Source organism: Triticum urartu, chromosome 5, assembly GCF_003073215.2.
Source record: "Triticum urartu cultivar G1812 chromosome 5, Tu2.1, whole genome shotgun sequence".
Taxonomy (NCBI): domain Eukaryota; kingdom Viridiplantae; phylum Streptophyta; class Magnoliopsida; order Poales; family Poaceae; genus Triticum; species Triticum urartu.
The window spans coordinates 591,521,750-591,540,407 of NC_053026.1; the positions used below are offsets into that span (position 1 = coordinate 591,521,750).

An 18,658-nucleotide genomic window follows, 5' to 3' on the forward strand; every position below is an offset into this window, starting at 1 on the left:
GCCCACGACCCCTAGCCCATGGCTAGGGTTTCAGTTATGGCACCATGTCCATCGCCGGGGCGTCTCCGGTGGCTGTTCTCCATCGGACAGCATGCCCCATCGCGCCTCTCCACCTCCTGGATTGCGTCCCCTAGCTCGGTGCGCTTGTGCGCGTTGGGCTGGACGGCGGCGACCCCAACCTCCTCTGCCGCCTCCCCAGCGTGGCCGTGCATCCTGTGGCGACCTACTCTACCGCGCTACGGTGGTGGCCGACCTGTACTGCGACCACTGCAACACCAATGAACTTCAGCCTTCCTCCTCTATGGCATCCTCTGCTTATTTTATTTCATCCAATATTCACTTGTGACAGATCACTTTAGATTCCTGATCTATATTCAGCATAGGTTAAGGCTTGCATTTTCACTTAGATTGCATAGTGAGTGTTGACAGATATATATCTCACAAATTCTGTAAGTTTGAACATTGCATGATTGGGCAGAGAACATCAGGGCATGTGGATCCGGTATTTCATTTTAGTTGGCACATTTCAAGGACTATTAATTTTTTTGTCTGGTATATGTGTTTTAGCCTTACCAATGCAAAGATGGAAAATATGTTCTATTTATTATTATTATCCAAAGGATGGTCAGTGTTGCATAGCTTCGGGTTTCTGATGTTAGTTCATTATAATTCCATGTAATAAATTTTTGAATAGATACTTGTTACTTTATGCAAGACAAACTTCAAGTATATCATGAAGAAAGGGAAAGTAATGTGCAGCCAGTCATTGAACATTGTTCCTTCTTAGTTCAGTTAGTATGCATTTGAATCAATTCTTTAAGACTCCAGTTAGTAAATTATACATTTGGGAAGGTATAGTACTTTAAGAATTTGGTTTAGTTGAGACAACATTTGCATTTCAATAATAATGAAATGAAATTGCACATCCAGTTGTCACACTAATATCTTTGCTTTGCACATTATATTCTGTACATCTCCCACCTGATCGAAGTTGATGCCATAGTCCTCGAGCAGAACATGGTGAGCTTGATACCCTCCCATTCTTTCGCTTGTCGTATTCTTGATGTGAATTATTCTGGCTGTACATTTTGAGCTGTTCAAGTTGTGTATTGTTGTGAGTTGTTTAAGGTGTGGATTGTTGTGTGGTATCTGTAAAATTCTAACTGTACATATATTTCTGTGTGCATAAAATCTGCATTGGACCATGTCCCTGATATCATGCATTGCATCCATACTCTACTAGAGTTGCCATCTCTTGGTGTTCATGGGTTCTGATTCTGCTTGTATCTGAATAACAATTAATTAATTGCTTTTCCCATGTAATAAAATAATGTGTAGTTCTCGTGCAAGCTGATGAAGGTTCATGAATAGAAGTAACATGGATGATAGACTAGCTTTTCTACCTGTCCTTGAATATAAGCGAAGCATGATCAATTCAAGCTGCGATTTCCTAACTATTAGTTCACTATTTATCAATTATTTTCTTTTTTCATAGTTCACTATAGTACAGATTTTTATTTTTTCATTTAATAAAAATTAAACAGCTTAGTACTCGACAAAAATTAACTATTAGTGTGGGAGAACTTTCAGTGAAACTGTATCATATTCTTTGTTAATATCTTGCATGCCATTTGAAGTTCACTTAGCAAGTAAGTATTGCTTAGTACTATATTTGTTGGTGCTTTGAGATGAACTTGCAGCATAGACATCGAGTTAGATGAAAAATCCTTTGGTGCCGAATTTGATTCAAACATTGAGTTAGTATTGTCCAGAACATTACATATTTTTATTTGAACTTAGCCTATGTTTATGCCCAGTTTGTTTTAATTATCTTGAAGTTAGTCTCTGTTACTTGTTTAATGTCATTCTTATTTGTTAAGGAATGTGTGGTACAATGTATATGCTGGCAGGATTTTCTTTACATAATTTTCAGCTGATTGCTTGTACAGAAAATTATCCTCCCTTATTCTTTTGTGTTTCTAATTGACTCTTTAAGTTTTGTATTAATATGGTTGCAAACAACGCTGATGCAAGTACATCATCATCCAGCTGTACTCATTGTTTCTCTAGCATGCTAATCTTTGTATGATTACTTCTGCTTTGTTCAAATAGGTGACTTCTGAATATAGTTGTATAAATAATGCTTCTGTTTCCATGATTCCTTGAAATGAACTTCATTACTGCCTTGATGTCTAATTTAGTGACTACCTGACTTCTTCATGTAGTCATATAAATAATCCTTCTGTTTTCCATTCTTCTTTGGGTTTGCAAGCTAACAGTTTAATTAATGTTCAGTTTTTTTGCTTATTACAGCAGAGGTGATGGATTTCGTACTACTGTACTTCTGGAAATGCGTGTACACAGAATTGCAATCTGAAGTAGCGATGGAAGTGAAAATTGCGTGCTTTTATTTAAGATTACTAATAGTAGATGTTATATTGTTTTTTGCTTCCGATTTAGGACTGTTTGATCGACTACATAGTTCAATTGTTCAGTGTCAAAATTTCAGTGTTATTACTTGCATACTCAACATCTACTGTCTCAATTCTTCATGACTTCTCATATTGAACTTTGGAGCATTTAATTACCTAAAATGGTCTTTCCTTTGAGTGTTTTTATTTTCCATTACATGCAGAAATAAGTTTATTGACAGAAACTAGCTTTAATTGATGAAAAAAGTATAGTATTACATTTTTCCATGTTTTATTGACTATGAACTACATTGCATTGTATGGGATCATCTATTCTAATATACAAGTCCTGTCATGCGCATATAAACTTGATTTTGTTGACGTACTTATGAATATGAAATGATCTGTTTGTCCTTTGTTTTAAAATGATGTTGACCTTTTTATGTTTGGATGATAAAGTGTCACATTTATGGAACAATTTATTGAACTTGTAACTAGTCAGGTTTTGTTCACGTGCGTTGCCCACAATTACGTGGTACCTTAATACAGTAGTGGTGTGTCCAGAAAATCAAATAATATTATTACTCTGGATTCATTTTGGAGCTGGATTTTGTAACTTATTATAATTATTATTTTGTATGTGTTTTGATTCTATGCAGGTTTGGCGGGTAATTCGTCTTACCGGAGTTCGAAGTTTGTTAGCAGGAATTATTGGGTCTGGATAGCTGCCTTCAAGCGGTGGTGTAGTGTTGGACATTGAAATCAGCTAGTAGTGCATTTCCAAAAATGCTTATAGCGCCTTCTAGATATGCTATGTTTTGATATTAAGCTTTGTTATTTTTTCCAAATCAGGCTAGATTGTTGTTACACTGTATTGTCATGTAAACAGTTGCTATTTTTTGAATGAATATAATTTGGGTTTCCTATTGTAAATTGTGTTGCATTGAGAAAACAACCTGGACAAAAAGGGGGCTAATCGGTTGGGACTAAAAAAACAGGTGTGCTAATAGCAGGATGGAGATAAAATTGTCCACCAAAAATATTGGGCCAATTGGGCTGGTTACAACATGGGCCATGTTATCCTCCACGTCAGATCCACGTAGACGCCTTGTTAGGTCCATGTTGCAGCCACGTCATGTAAATCGGTGACAGTCTGTTCCGTCACAGCCTAGTTTGGGCTTGGCGGGCCTGGGGCAGATCCATGACGGCCAAGGACCGTCATGGAAGGCGCGATGTCAAATTATGACGTGATATACATGACGGATTTCAGATCCGTCAAGGATGGGCACACATGACAGTTTTTGCCTGATCTGTGACGGACTAGGACCGTCATGTATTAACAAGTTTCTTGTAGTGTATAATAGCATGGAACAATAAAAAATTATAGATACGTTGGAGACGTATCAGAGCTTATCAACCTTCCGAACTAGACGCCTCCGCCTCCTCCTCCTCCTCCAGCGAGTCAGGGCACTCCGCCTCCTTCTCCGGCGAGTGATCAGGGCACTCAGCCTCCTTCTCCAGCACGTGGCGGCACTCCGCCTCCTTCTCCGCCTGCACCGGCGCGCCCGAGCAGCCAACCTCCTCCTTCTCCACCTCGCCAGCAAGGGCGGAAGAGACTCGCCGCCGCTCCGGCTGCTCCGGCGCGTCGTAGTCCTTCTCCTCCGCCTTGTAAGCAACGAAAGAAGACATCCACAGCCGCTCCGTCTGCTCTGGCGTCTAGCAGTACAACCAGAGGCGGGAGGCAATACAGATTCGGTCCATCTCTCAAGCCTCTAGAGAAGTTACCATACGAGAGGACCGCGGAGGAAACCGCGAAGATCGTGGAAACCGAAGTGAAGGACTTCTTTGATCGGGTGAAAGAAAAGAAACATCCACCTCTGGAGGAGAAGATAGGTCCGGTGAAATTAAAGCGCACTATCGATGCCCTGAAGAAACCACCAAAGTATCCGCCGAAAACAAACTATGAGCACTGAGGGAGTCCTGGATTAGGGGGTCTCCGGACAGCCAGACTATATCCCTTGGCTGGACTGTTGGACTATGAAGATACAAGATTGAAGACTTCGTGTGTCTGAATGAGACTCTACTTGGCGTGGAAGGCAAGCTAGGCAATACAGATATGTATATCTCCTCCTTTTGTAATCGACCTTGTGTAACCCTAGCCCCCTCCGGTGTCTATATAAACCGGAGGGTTTTAGTCCGTAGGACAACATACAATCATACCATAGGCTAGCTTCTAGGGTTTAGTCTCTTTGATCTTGTGGTAGATCAACTCTTGTACTACTCATATCATCAAGAACAATCAAGCAGGACGTAAGGTATTACCTCCATAAAGAGGGCTCGAACCTGGGTAAACATCGTGTCCCCTGCCTCCTGTTACCATCCGCCTTAGACGCACAGTTCGGGACACCCTACCCGAGATCCACCGGTTTTGACACCGACAAGCACATTACTGAAAAGGTATATATCGAAGCGGAGCGGTCGGGAAGTACTATCATTGATCGAAGGTTAGCAGAACGTCGAGCTGGGAAAAATATTGCCCAGCTCGGCGAACAAGCAAACCAATCGTGCCCCCCGCTCAAGGTGTCTAGCGATATCGTTGCTAATGATCAGAGGATGGTGCCCGATTATACCAATCTTGAAGATTACCTGCCCGACGATGTACATTATGAATTCTTGGAGCTGGACGAACACAAATACCATTACGGGAAACCTCTCGTCAAAGATGAAAAATCTCTAACAACGATGATGTGAAGATTGCATGATTGGTACATGAAAACCTGCAGAGAGTCTGGCAGGATGAATACTTTGACGCTGAGAGTTAAAGAGGAGCATGACCTCATTGGAATTGATCTTTTGTCTATTCCATTTGAGGAGTTCTTCCAGTTTTTCAATCAAAAGGCCCTCGATAAATTAACGGTCACTTGCTACTGTCTGTAAGTACTACTTCTATCATTAAGTCTCTATATATAGCTTAGCTCTTTCATTGCATGTATTTATAATTATCCTCACTATATTATGCATATTGAAGATCGTCGAGTGCAGAAAAGCAGAAATATATGATATTTGGTTCATTAACAGAAATCTCATAGATGAATATATTGTTAAAAAGAATGCCAAAGAAGCCGAGGCCAACTTGCTCAAATCGTTGGTAATAAATCAAAACAAAGATAAAACACTCTTTCCTTACAACTTCAAGTGAGTGTTACTGTCTTGTGCATATTCGGTTTCCCTTACTCGAGGTTATAGTAATGTAATTAATTGATGAGTTATGCATGCGTGCGCAGCTTCCACTATATTCTCCTGGAGATTAAGCTTGAGCAGGGACTAGTAATCGTCTTAGACTCGAGACGAAAAGATCCCGAGACCTATGCGGACATGACTAAAATTCTCAACAAGTAAGTTCAATCGATCATTATCGCACCATATTGGCAACTTTTTGTTCATTTCCTGATATCTCAAGTAATAATTATTATCTTTATCTTGCAGGGTTTGGAAAAAGTTCACCACAAAAGCTCCGGGATTGCCGAGGGAGCTGCGATATACATACCCGAAAGTAAGTACTACTAGCTAGCTACTTCCGCGCATCTCCCGTTGATTCTAGCTACTTTCATCGATGCCATTTATAATGCTTCATTATCAGTTTGATTGACCTCTATTTCTCGTAAAGTGCTTGTGGCAGAAACAAGGGAATGATTACTGTGGATACTACGTGTGCGAATTCATCTACAACGCGACTTGCAAAAATAAGCGGGGCTACTCTCAAAGACAATTTGATGTGCGTAAGCAATAATATTCACAATTTCATTTTATTACACCATCATTTCTGTTGAGTTTCATTCATATATATGTATTAACCCCCTTCTTCAAATTAGACGTGGCAGATGCGGAATGAACTTCTATTAGAAGATCGCATGAAAGCAATTCAAGAGGAATTGGCGGGATTTTTTTTTGACCACGTCATCAATAAAGCCGAAGAATAGAAGCTGAGTTCTTATATAATTAGGGGAGATTATATTGTAAGAGATCTTAATATTGTATATATGTAGCCAGTAGCGTCGGATAGATATACGAAAACTTTTTGTTCGCGCAATCTCTCAGAGAAGGAGAGGTCGATATCACTTCTCTCGATATGCATGACGAACTTATGTACTTAATGGTTTCCTTCATTTGCTTACTAGCTAGCGTGTCGAGGGACTCTCTATACGTATAGTACGTAGCATCGACCAAGCACGGAGATAAGAGAGGACACTTCTCTCTATTAATTAATTAGCTACCTAACACAATATATGAAACACCTTAATTAACCATACAAAACCCTCAACCCCCCCCCCCCTTGAGAAAAAAACAAAAACTCTAGCCCCTGAAAAGCTGACGCGTGGATGCCTTTTGGTCCCGGTTGGTGCCACCAATCGGGACCAAAGGCCCTCCTGCCTGGGCTCGCCGCAGCGGCCACATGGAGGCCCATCTGTCCCGGTTCGTATAAGAACCGAGACTAAAGGCCTAGGGCTTTAGTAACGACCCTTTAGTCCCGGTTCCTAAACCGGGACAGATGGGCCTTACGAACCGGGACAAATGGCCCTTTTTCTACTAGTGTAACCAAAAGGAAAGGAGACAAGAAAGGTGAGAAGCGAGTTGGGGCATTAGTAAACCCGTTACAGGTGCTTGTCGTCAAAACACCTACCATGGGGCAAAAACCTATTAATACCAGCAAACATGAGATAAGTATCAAATAGTCTAGACGTCAACAACAATGGACTACAACAACCAACTCAGGGGCGTCAAATCTTAGTGAGAGCACCTAAGAAATAACGAAAATCACAGATCGCCAAAGCACAATTACAAGCTTCATCTGCGTGAAAACATCAGCAACATATTAGATCAAGAGCCTACCATAAGAAGCAAACCGATCCTCCAATGAGGAAGCCACCTGAATCGCCCTCTTCAATCTAGCCTAAAAAGAAAATATATGTTCCATCTTCATTAGCCCTGTATAATATAGCATAAAGGCACACACATTGAAGACAACTTCTAACGAGGAGCGCACAATGTGCCCCTCTTGTTATGGGTACACCAAATACCCCAGCAAACATCACCATGTAAATATTTCTTGCCACTAGGGAGGAAACGATACAACCATGAACAACTTTGCCAAAGGAATTTGGGGCAACACGAAGCACCCAGAGTCAAACCAAAAAAACCAAACTAAACGAGCAAAAAGACAAGTGAAAAATAAGTGGCTACCAATTTTAGCAGTGGCAGAGCTAGATAAAATCTATCCGGGGAGGGAGGGCAAAGATGGATATGAGGGGGGGGGCACACCTTCAACTCAACACATAGCTTCGCCTCTACATTGCAACAACCTTCCTTAGCTTCTTGAATAAGTGGCCCAACTAGAAAGAGGTTCTTGGCAAATTATCATCGCTTTACAGTTGAGCTCAACAATTAGTTTTGGGACGTCTATTTCCACCTCTAATTTCATCAGTCTGTCAGCTGCAACATCACAACATTGGCAGGTACTATCAATGCACATGGCAACATTATTACTACAAGAAAGAAGGGAAACGTAACAATAGATACCATTGCCATAGTGGCCATCAGCACGCAACAAAGAAGGAACTGGTTTGCTTTCACAAACTCAGTAATAATGTACAATTTTAATTTACCCAGGGTTATTAGAATGTCAAATAGCAAGGGGTAAGGACCATTAATGAATATCATTCTACAACATTCTTTTGTGGAGCATATATTGAACGATGTCGTGGCTCTCGAAACAACATTAGATTTACAAGCATAACTTACCTCCGCCAAAAGAAGAAGGAAGAGTTGCTTGAAACAGAGGTCATGGGCAGTTGAAGATACTACAACCTGTTTGGTACCCCTTTTGGACAGAGAAATGTGAGTTTCATAAGGGTGTTACATGGAGAGATTAGGCGCAACAGATTTATATTCCCTATAGTCTTTTTTACTTCGCATATAGATCTGTCTGAAGTAAAACTTCATAAAGTTTAACCAATTTTATAAAGAAAAAAAATCAACATTCACAATATGAAATCAATATCTTGTGTGTCATGAATTTAATTTTTAAATTGCATAACTTTAGTATTATAGATGTTGATATATTTTTATATAAATACGGTCAAACTTTCTGAAGTCTGGCTTCAGACAGATTATTCTGGTCTGATGTGAGTGCGTGCCACAAATCGATGGAAGTTGGCCCCCTCAACTTCATTTATCTTTTGTTCCAAAAAAAGCTCTCATTTCCTTTTAAAAAGGATTATACTGGCGTCAGATACGAGCACATGACATTTCTGAACGTTTTCGACGCCAAGTTTAGTGACATGAGGATGGCAAGTTTATTTGCCAAGCATAGCAACTTTTGTGTTTTAGTTTTTTTTATAGAAACTTGCACCGTGTCACTGGAAATTTGTCATCCTTGCGTGGCTGAAATTGCCATCGAAAACGACAGAGCTGGAGTGCCATGCACCTGACGTGTGGCACTTATCATTTGTGTTAAAAAAACTCCCATTTTCTTTTTCATTTATAAACCCTGGTTTCCCGTTCAACAGTGGGTCCTAATTGGAGGTTTCTCAAGATCACGCGGAGAACACAACGGCCAAGTTGCCCACGCAAGTTTCATTCCCCCTGTGGCACACAGCTGTCCGGTCTCCATTCCCAAAGCCATTCCCCTGCCTAAAAACCTCGAGCGAGAAAATCCAAAATCCCGGACCAACGAACCAGCCCCTCGTGTGTGTGTCGCAGGAATCAAAGACACGCGGCCGCCGCGCCGTCCCCGCTTCTAGAACCTTCTGGATCCCGCGGGGAGGGAGGGAGCCCCGTCGTTCTTCGCCCGCGCCAGGGGTCGCTGAGCTCCCGACGGCCGGCCTCTGATGGCGTCGGGCGCCGCCAGGTCGTCGCGGTCGCGCCCCGCCGGCCACTCCGGCGTGCTCCCGGCGGGCGCCGCGGCGGCGGGCGGCGTCGGCGTCGGCGCCGGGGTGCAGCTCGCCGACAAGCTCAAGATCTTCAAGACCGACAAGTTCGACCCCGACTCGTACGTGCAGTCCAAGTGCCAGACCATGACCGAGAAGGTGAGCGAGTCAGTGCCTCATGGGAGAGACCGCCCGCCGGGAAGTTTTTTCTTCCGTGTTCCGCGAGATAGTAGTAGTACTTTCTTATCTGTCGATGCGAGTTCCTCCTGGTAGAAATCGCCATCGATCGCGCTGCCGCTGCGTTGTGCAGGACATGATCCAGGGGGGAGACGAGTTTTTTTTCTTGGTTTAGTGCCCTAGTGGAGCAGCTTTGGAGGAGGCACCACCGAAGCAGAGAGGGATGCCGTGCTGCTCCTCATGGGGTAATCCGCGGGCGGGCACGTGTGTTGGTTTGGAGCTGACGGTTAGCCCTGCCTGGCTAAAAATGGAAAAGGGAATGCAACTTCTTACCTAATTATTATGCGTTACCTTTCGATTCTGCAGCTGTTCTGTGAGAAACTCTGTTTCTATCACGCGTTAGGATCCTGTACCTATTGGCTATTGTTATGGGTTGGGGCCACTGTTGGATGCTTAACAGATACTGTAGTACTTTCTTAACGCAGCCAAATTTGGATGTTGGATGTTTTTGGTCAACTGAAGGTAGACCTCGGAAACAAATGACAGTTTATGATTCCCCCGTTACTGGGTTATCTGATCGACTCCTCCCATAAGTTTAGTGAACAATCTTGATTCTTAGGTAACATCAGGTTTTGTGAATGAACACTTTGTTGCTGGACTAACGTATGGACTATGGAATGTTCTACTCTTGCAACTGCACCATGTCATGCACATGTGCTTCTTACGGCCATTTCTAGTGGTGGCGCTTTGATGTCTATTATTGTTCACCAAACGCTTTGGAAAATGAACCATGCCTCATGTTTTCATAATTTGTGCCAGGAAATAAGGCACCTGTGTTCCTATCTGCAAGATCTAAAGAAGGCTTCTGCTGAAGAGATGCGCACAAGTGTATATGCTAACTATGCTGCATTCATCAGGTGCGTTCAAGTGTATACACTTAATTACTCCCTCTCTCTCAGTTTACAGGGCGTGCGCGTACCCCTAGGTCGTCAATTTGACCAACCTAATACAAGTCATATATTACAAAAAATATACAATATAAACTTGAAATGTTCTATTTTCAAACAGTATAATTTTTGTGTTCTATAGTTTATATTAGGGTGATAAAATTGGCAACCTAGGTATACGCGCATGACTTGTAAACTGAAACGGAGGAAGTATGTTCTATTTGTCATGCGTGAAGTCAACTGTTGATATTTAATCTCAACCAACAGAGTATCTTCCTGGAATGCGGAGTATTGTGCCTGATAAATTACCCCCCTCCTCCTATTTCCATTTCTCTGAAATGGTTTGTGCCCTAGCATATCCTGCTGCTAATAGTCTCTCAAGTTCTGCACGGTCAATACAACTATATGCCTAACAGAACTTCTTGGATGAAAGAACCACATTCCATGTTTCCAATGAATATTTGGGAACGACATGAAGCCAGCAATTTCTTAATAGCAGTTCTTCTATTGTTCTGAGTGGATGGTGTTTCTTATTTTCTTGTCCATTTACGGCAACATCCTATTCATAAATCATGAATTTATATGGCATGCATTATATTTTTACACTTGAGAAATTTCTTATTATTGCTATTCTGTCACCTCCCAACTTCCGTGTTCTTCCTTCCTACTACCCATGACTTTGAAAAACAATGTCTGAAAACTACTCTCCTGGTTATCAGAACATCAAAGGAGATATCTGAACTTGAAAGGGAGCTGCTATCTATCAGAAATCTGCTAAATACAGAGTCAGCTCTAATTCATGGTTTATCCGAAGGGATTCAGATTGATTCCTTGATTATGGGACCTGAAGATTCCGCAGAAGAGAACATCTCCACTGTTGAATACCAGGAGCTTTCAGAAATACAGAAATGGCATATAGATTTTCCCGACAAGCTTGATGTTTTGCTAGCTGAGAGAAGAGTGGATGAAGCACTGGATGCCCTGGATGAAGCAGAAAGAATTGCTGTTGATGCAGAAAAGCAACAGACTCTTGCCACAGCTGACATTGTTGCTTTGAAGGAGATTATCTCTGATAATCGTCAAAAGTTGTCAGATCAGCTTGCTGAAGCTGCCTGCCAGTCTTCTACTTGTGGCATTGAACTTCGTGCTGCAGCTTCTGCTCTCAAGCGACTTGGTGATGGACCTCGTGCTCATAGTTTGTTGCTCAGTGCACATAACCAAAGGCTTCAGTCCAAAATACAAACAACACGTCCGTCTAGCACAGGACATAGTGTGGCTTACACCGCGTCTCTTGCAAAGCAAGTTTTCTCTGTCATAGCTAATGCTCTCAGTGACTCTATGGAAGTGTTTGGTAATGAACCATCTTATGCCTCTGAACTAGTTACTTGGGCTACTAAGCAGGCAATGGAGTTTACCTTGCTTGTAAAGAGGCATGCTTTAGGCTCTTGTGCAGCTGCTGGGGGCTTAAGAGCTGCTGCCGAGTGCGTTCAGATAGCACTTGGTTATACCTCCTTGTTAGAAGCTCGTGGTCTGTCACTTTCAGCAGTTCTGTTGAAACAGTTCAGACCCTGTGTTGAGCAAGCATTAGATTCCAATTTGAGGAGAATCGAAGAGAGTACTTCTGCATTAGCGGCAGCTGATGACTGGGCACTAATCTATCCTCCAACTGGTATAAGAACATTTGCTAGAGCATCTGCTGGTAATTTGGCACTCCAGCCGAAGCTCTCGAGCAGTGCCCATCGGTTCAATTCAATGGTTCAGGTAACTATCTATTTATTGTCAGATGATTCAACTTTCAAGCTACATTAATTGGGGTATCTTTGTCCCGCCCTTTAAGCATATGGCAGCTGATTAATTATTATGTTTTGCTTCGAGAGACACTATTAATATGATTTAATAATTCTTTTACAATATAATTACTGTGCTCTGTTTTTGTAGAATTCATATGCGATGATAATTAATGGTATTTTTTGCAGGATTTCTTTGAGGATGTTGGGCCACTGCTTAGCTTGCAGTTGGGTGGTTCTACAATGGATGGGCTTCTGAAAATATTCAGTACATATGTCGATTTGCTCGTGAGTGCACTGCCAGGCTCAATGGATGATGAAGCAAATTTGGAAGGTTTAGGAAATAAGATTATTCGCATGGCAGAGACTGAGGAGCAGCAATTAGCATTGTTAGCCAATGCATCCTTACTTGCTGAGGAGTTGTTACCTAGAGCAGCTATGAAGCTCTCATCTGTAAACCAGGCCAGCATGGGTAGTATGCGTATAAGGGGTCCAGACAAGCAAAACCGTGCAGAGCAACGTGAATGGAAAAGGAAGCTGCAACATATGGTGGATAAACTTAGAGATAGTTTCTGCAGGCAGCATGCTCTTGATCTTATATTCACAGAAGAAGGTGACACCCATCTCAGTGCAGAAATGTACATCAATATGGACAATAATGCTGAAGAGACAGAATGGGTTCCATCTCTAATTTTTCAGGTACTACAAGTTTCTGCCCTTAAAAACTTGATCGATAAACCTTAGGTTTAATATTAGTTTGAAGAACATGGTCCACCATGGTAAGTGTCGTCATGCTGGCTATTGTATCTTCTGTTGAATTTTATTTTTGGCAAGACCACCTTCCATAGAATGTTGATTCTTGATAGATTTTAGTGGCGGTTTGACTCTTAATGATAGTTGTACGGTGAATAAGTCTATTATGCATGAATCTGTGATCCAGTGATACTTTCTGTGCTTGTATATATAGTAAACGCATTGTATCTAGTCCTAGATGTTACATTTTTATTGTGTGTTTAGCCTTATGTTAGGATAAACAACCTAATTGTAAACAAATCATATTTGAAATTTATCAAGGCAAAATATTACTTCTAGTTCTGTTTTGGTGAGCTGCTTATCCGTCTGTTTTACAAATATCTTTGGAAGGAAAGATGAATCTCGAGAAAATTTGTTACCTTAATGACTTACAGAAATGCTAGCCATTTGAAAGTGTTTGGAATTGGGTAGAGTAGTGTTTTGCCAGATTTCAGATAACAAGTCATGAGGCTTGAGTGGTCAGCTGCACCTCGTCTAGTATTTCCTTCTGCGGTATCTCATCTGCAGTCCACATTGCAGGAATTATACACAAAACTGAACAGGATGGCGAGCATCGCCGCAGAGATGTTTGTTGGCAGGGAAAGGTTTGCTACGTTGCTGATGATGCGGCTGACTGAAACAGTCATACTGTGGCTCTCGGATGACCAGAGCTTCTGGGAGGAAATCGAAGAGGGGCCAAGAGCCCTTGGCCCCCTTGGACTTCAGCAGGTAAGCTCCTTTTGTGCCTCATAATATTACGCTAGTACCATTTTTTTTAAACATTTTTCTTTCCCAGTTCTACCTGGACATGCAGTTTGTCATCCTTTTCGGGCAAGGCCGGTTCTTGTCCCGGCACGTGCACACTGTCATACTGAACATAATCGATAGAGCGATGGCAGCATTCTCTGCTACTGGATTGGATCCTGATAGGTAAATTTTAACTGTTTATCCAACTTCAACATTCCATCCCAGTGACCCAGTGTCTAATACAATCTGTTCAAGCCAGTTAAATTTGAGATACTAGCACTTGTGTCTGAATCTGACATAGCAGCATTGCCAATCTCTGCTGCAGCGCGCTTCCGAGCGACGACTGGTTCATTGAAATCGCGCAGGACAACATCAGCAGGATCAGCGGGAAGGCCCGGGCCGGCAACTCGGAGAGGGAGGTGCACAGCCCGACGGCCTCTGTCTCGGCGCAGTCTGTGTCGTCGGCCAGGTCCCACGGCAGCTCCTAGCTCGCATCATCTTCAGTATACAGGTCCTTGCAGTATAGGTGTACGTGTGTAAGCAGTACGTGTTCCTCTTTATCTGTATATATCCATTCTCTGCTGTATCTGTGTCCGGTCTGTGATCTGTTGTGCAGCTAGCTAGTTGTGATTGTAGCCCAGTGAGTATAGAGTATATAGACTGTATAGTATAGATAAAGAAATAATTTGCATTGGAATCGCATAAGAAGAGGAAAATATATGTTCCTCTGTTGAATCATCAATCGTTCAAATGTTCAGAGCTAAGGTTTGTATATTTTTCGCAAAAAGAGAGCCAAGTTTTCTTTTTCTGCAGCGAAAGAGAGGTTTTCATTTTCTGAGGAAAAGAGAGTTAAAGTTTGTATATTCAGCATGGACTGGAAAACAGGCCTACTCGGCTCAATTTCCTAGCCTATTTTCTTGTCAAGCTATCAAAACTTCGCATATTTGATACATCTCATGCGGACCAACTTGTGGTAGGATGATTAGGAAGATAGTGTCTTAGACTAGACACCGGTGCTCGCATTTTTCTGGATTTATTATATGCCTTCATTTTCTTGGATCTATTCTAGGCCTTCCAGTGTTGTGCATTCAGTGGGAGCAGACGTTCTTATCGACTATGAAAGCATCTATGATGACATCGTCAATCTTAAGATGATGTACCGACTTAGTTTCTCGGAGGTGCTCGGGTAGAGTGCTTATATGTGTTCATAGGGTTAAGTGTATGTGCGTAGATATGCGTTGTGTGTTTGTACTATGTTATTAAAGAAAAAGAAAAGTTCTTATTTATGGCTTAAAAAACCAGCCACCAAACCGGCGGTCCGGTCGGTGAAAACCTGAACGGAGGACCCCAGTGATCTGGTTTTTAAAACTGTGGCATTCAGTTTCGTGCACTAATCAGTAGAACCAAAAGAGAAGGTTGGACACTTCAACGGTATGCTTGTGTTCCCGCCAACAAGAAAAAAAACCCGGCATGCTTGTGTATGTGGTGAGCACTTCATGACATGAGTGCGCGTGGTTCAGTTCACCTTCCAATCAATTGGAGAAGAGACAAGAAACCTCTTTGGCCGACCGGGTCTCCTCCGCTCTCCACCAACCAAAAATCTTCGTCACCCTGGCTCGCACGTCAAGCCACTGTTGTTCGTCACTGATGGCGATGATGAACACGCGACCAGTCTCCAGTCGCCAAAGCACTAGGATTTGAAAGCGTCTTGCAAAAAAGAATCTAGATGATTGGCGCCAAACACCAACCGCAGCTAACAAATTAGCCAGGGCGACCGTGGCAAAAAAGGCGTCGATAACGCGTGCGTGGATTCCGTGCTCCCGGTTGGACTTTGCACCAATTAGTTTAGAAAAAAATAAAATCCGAAGACATATACTTTAAAATTTCAAAAAAATCTTGAAACAAGTATGTCAATTACATTTGCGTGTGAAAATGTGTTAGTTCATGTTCTTCAACAAGTGATAAAAAATTGTGCCTACGAGCAAACCACTTTACTGCACCGAATTTGTTATTTTTTCACGAGGCACAAAAATTCATGTAATTGCACCAAACGTAAAGCTTTGTTTGCAAAACTTTGTGTATTTTTTATTTTTGTAGAAAACACAAAAAAATGGGAATTTTCGTTGGTCATGGCGTGTGTCCCCGATTAGTTACCGATGACGATGCACGGAAACTTCCAACAAGACATGTCCACGTCTCGGTACGAAATGAAGGGATACTTTAGTGAGCTTTTGAACCCTTCAACCCCTTTGACATTTGTTCCCTCCCTTCATCCCAACTCTTCTCTCCCGTGTTATATATACACCCATCCCCGATCATCCACACCACAGTACCACAACACGTACGCGCCAACAATCTCATCGGCTCTTTTTTTTAAAAAAAAATCTCGTCGGCAATGGCGCGCTCCAGAGTCTCGATCATGCCGTCGCCGGTGCTCCTGTTGATCGTGGCCGTCGCCGCGCTCGTCTCGGCGTGCGCGGCAGACCCGGAGCCGGTGCAGGACTTTTGCGTGGCGGCGGCCACCAACGGCTCGGCCGACCATCCATCGTACCCGGGGTTCCCGTGCAAGCCGGCGTCGGCGGTGGTCTCCGACGACTTCTTCTTCGCGGGGCTGGCGCGCTCGGGCGCCGCCGACGCGGCCGAGAGCCCGTTCGGGTCCAGCGTCACGTCCGGCAACGTGGCGGCCTTCCCGGGGCTCAACACGCTCGGCGTCTCCATCAACCGCGTCGACCTCGCCCCCGGCGGCGTCAACCCGCTCCACAGCCACCCGCGCGCCGCCGAGCTCGTGCACGTCGTCACCGGCCAGATGCTCGTCGGGTTCGTCAGCACCGCCGGCACCTTCTACTCCAAGGTGGTGCGGGAGGGCGAGAGCTTCGTCATCCCGCGCGGCATGGTGCACTTCCAGTTCAACACCGGCAAGGAGGCCGCCAGGGCCGTCACTGTGTTCAACAGCCAGCTCCCCGGAGTTGTCCTTGCCGCGCCGTCGCTCTTCGGCGCCGACCCGGAGATCCCCGATGCCGTCCTCTCCAAGAGCTTCCAGGTCGACGGCGAGATCATCAAGCTCCTCAAGTCCAAGTTCCGGACTTAAAAAACGACGCACGAGCTTCACGGTCGAAGCTGCCTGTTGTTAGCTTGATTGGTTTATTGTTACACATATACACTGTACACCAGTAAATACGACACCTAAAGTTGTTCACTGTTTCATGTAATTTTGATTGGATATTAAATGCGCCAATAAAATTTAAGGTTTTTTTTCAACGAAAAGCATCAGCCTGATTTTATAAATAAAGCCACCAGACAGCATTCCAGGGCTCACAGGCCACAACCTCGGCACGCAGGCCGGAACTAAGAAACATAAACCAAGAGCGATAAGCAAACACTGCCAATAGCTAAGCCAAAAGGTCATCCAGGAGATCTAGCCATGTGGCTCTTGCTGTGATGAAGAAGACGCTGAAGCCTGAATTTTAGAAGATAGGAGGTTGAAGACGTCTCAGTCTTCCGTCTTAGTCAATGATATCCACTACTGCAGAAACATGCAAGATTTAAATAAGCAATCCGCAGGTTTAGAAGGAAAAATAAGTTCAAAAAATTTAAATTCAAATTCGGTTCATTTTAAAACCAAACTTTTACCTCTTGCTTCAGAGGAAGGAAGAAGATGAGGGCCTTTTTTAGAGGTTTGAAAGTACAAGGACTTTCTTGCAAATATCAGGTGTACTCCACGTGCGAGACACGTAAAACGGGACGTAGGGAATAATAATAAGTTTGTATTGTACCCCATCCGTAAATAAATGTAGGAGTGTTTAGATCAAGCAAGTCTATATCATATTTTTACAGCATTTTACGTCAAACATTTGATTTTACAGCATGTCCCCACATGTCAGGGCCACGTGGCGTTGACTTGAGCATATACATTTTAGACAAGAATGAGGGTAAGAACAAGTTTGGCGTTTGGACTTGAGATTATGAGAACAAAATTGCATTATTTATTCAGAGTAGCAAAAATGCATATTCAGATCCGTGAACGACTCATTGTTCTTGGTGTCCTGTCCTTTGAAGCGATGCTGCTGCTGCAGACCAGAGTCGTCGTCGAATCTCCGATGAGCCGTGCGTCTAGAAGGAGTAATTGACAAAAAACTACCACATTTCACGTATTCGTCCCACAGAACTACCATATTTTGAAAACTGACCAAAAACTCCAGTTTAGCGCTGATTTTGTGACAAAAAACTACCACATCGCGTTGATGACCGTTTGAAACGTTTTAAACGACTTTCTGACAGACCCGGCCCACCGGTCAGGACGGCGGCCGCGCTAACGGCTAACGGCGCTTGCCTGCCGCCCGTTAGCCGCGCGGGTCGGTCGGGCCCGGTCGGACCAGGCATAACCTAGCCGACCGGCTCGCTCCTCGTCCTCACCACCTCACTCTCCCCCGACTCACTCTGCTCCTCTGCTCTCCACTGCTCCTCTTCTTCTTCTCGCACTCCGGCGATGCCGCGACCATGCCGTCGTGGCCCAACAGCAACGAGACCTCTGACGATGATGACGAGTACATGAGCGAGTTCAGTAGCATGAATATGGAGTATTTTGTAAGTCAGCTCAATCTCTCCTCTCCTCTCCTCTGCTAGGGTTAGGGTTTGAAGAAGGATAGGGATTTCTCCATTTAAGTTCATGTATGCGAGCTGTAGTTGACATATATGTGTTTCCTGCTGCAGCAAACTCCAGATACTGTGATAGATCCAAGCTTTTCTGGGCTTGTGACTGAATCTGATCGTAGGTGCATCCTGCACAGGGAGAGGGCTGGCAAATTTGTGGCATTTGAAGGCACTGACACTGGTAGGAGATTCATAGGATGTGCAACTGAGGTAATGAACCA

At 43.4% G+C, this 18,658-nt stretch overlaps 2 protein-coding genes across 2 annotated transcripts; both read left to right on the top strand.

The window, feature by feature from the left end:
* Positions 1 to 9,042: 9,042 nt before the first annotated feature.
* On the top strand, positions 9,043 to 14,544 carry LOC125511035 (exocyst complex component EXO84B-like). The gene is made up of 7 exons (XM_048676317.1): positions 9,043 to 9,496; positions 10,334 to 10,431; positions 11,181 to 12,222; positions 12,438 to 12,947; positions 13,581 to 13,769; positions 13,837 to 13,970; positions 14,113 to 14,544. The coding sequence occupies exons 1-7, from the start codon at positions 9,299 to 9,301 to the stop codon at positions 14,273 to 14,275; spliced, it is 2,334 nt and encodes a 777-aa protein (XP_048532274.1). The 5' UTR covers positions 9,043 to 9,298; the 3' UTR covers positions 14,276 to 14,544.
* Positions 14,545 to 16,100: 1,556 nt separating this feature from the next.
* On the top strand, positions 16,101 to 17,051 carry LOC125506185 (germin-like protein 3-7). The gene has a single exon (XM_048671049.1). It carries the CDS (start codon positions 16,183 to 16,185, stop codon positions 16,873 to 16,875), a length of 693 nt encoding a protein of 230 aa, XP_048527006.1. The 5' UTR covers positions 16,101 to 16,182; the 3' UTR covers positions 16,876 to 17,051.
* The last annotated feature ends 1,607 nt before the right edge of the window (positions 17,052 to 18,658 follow it).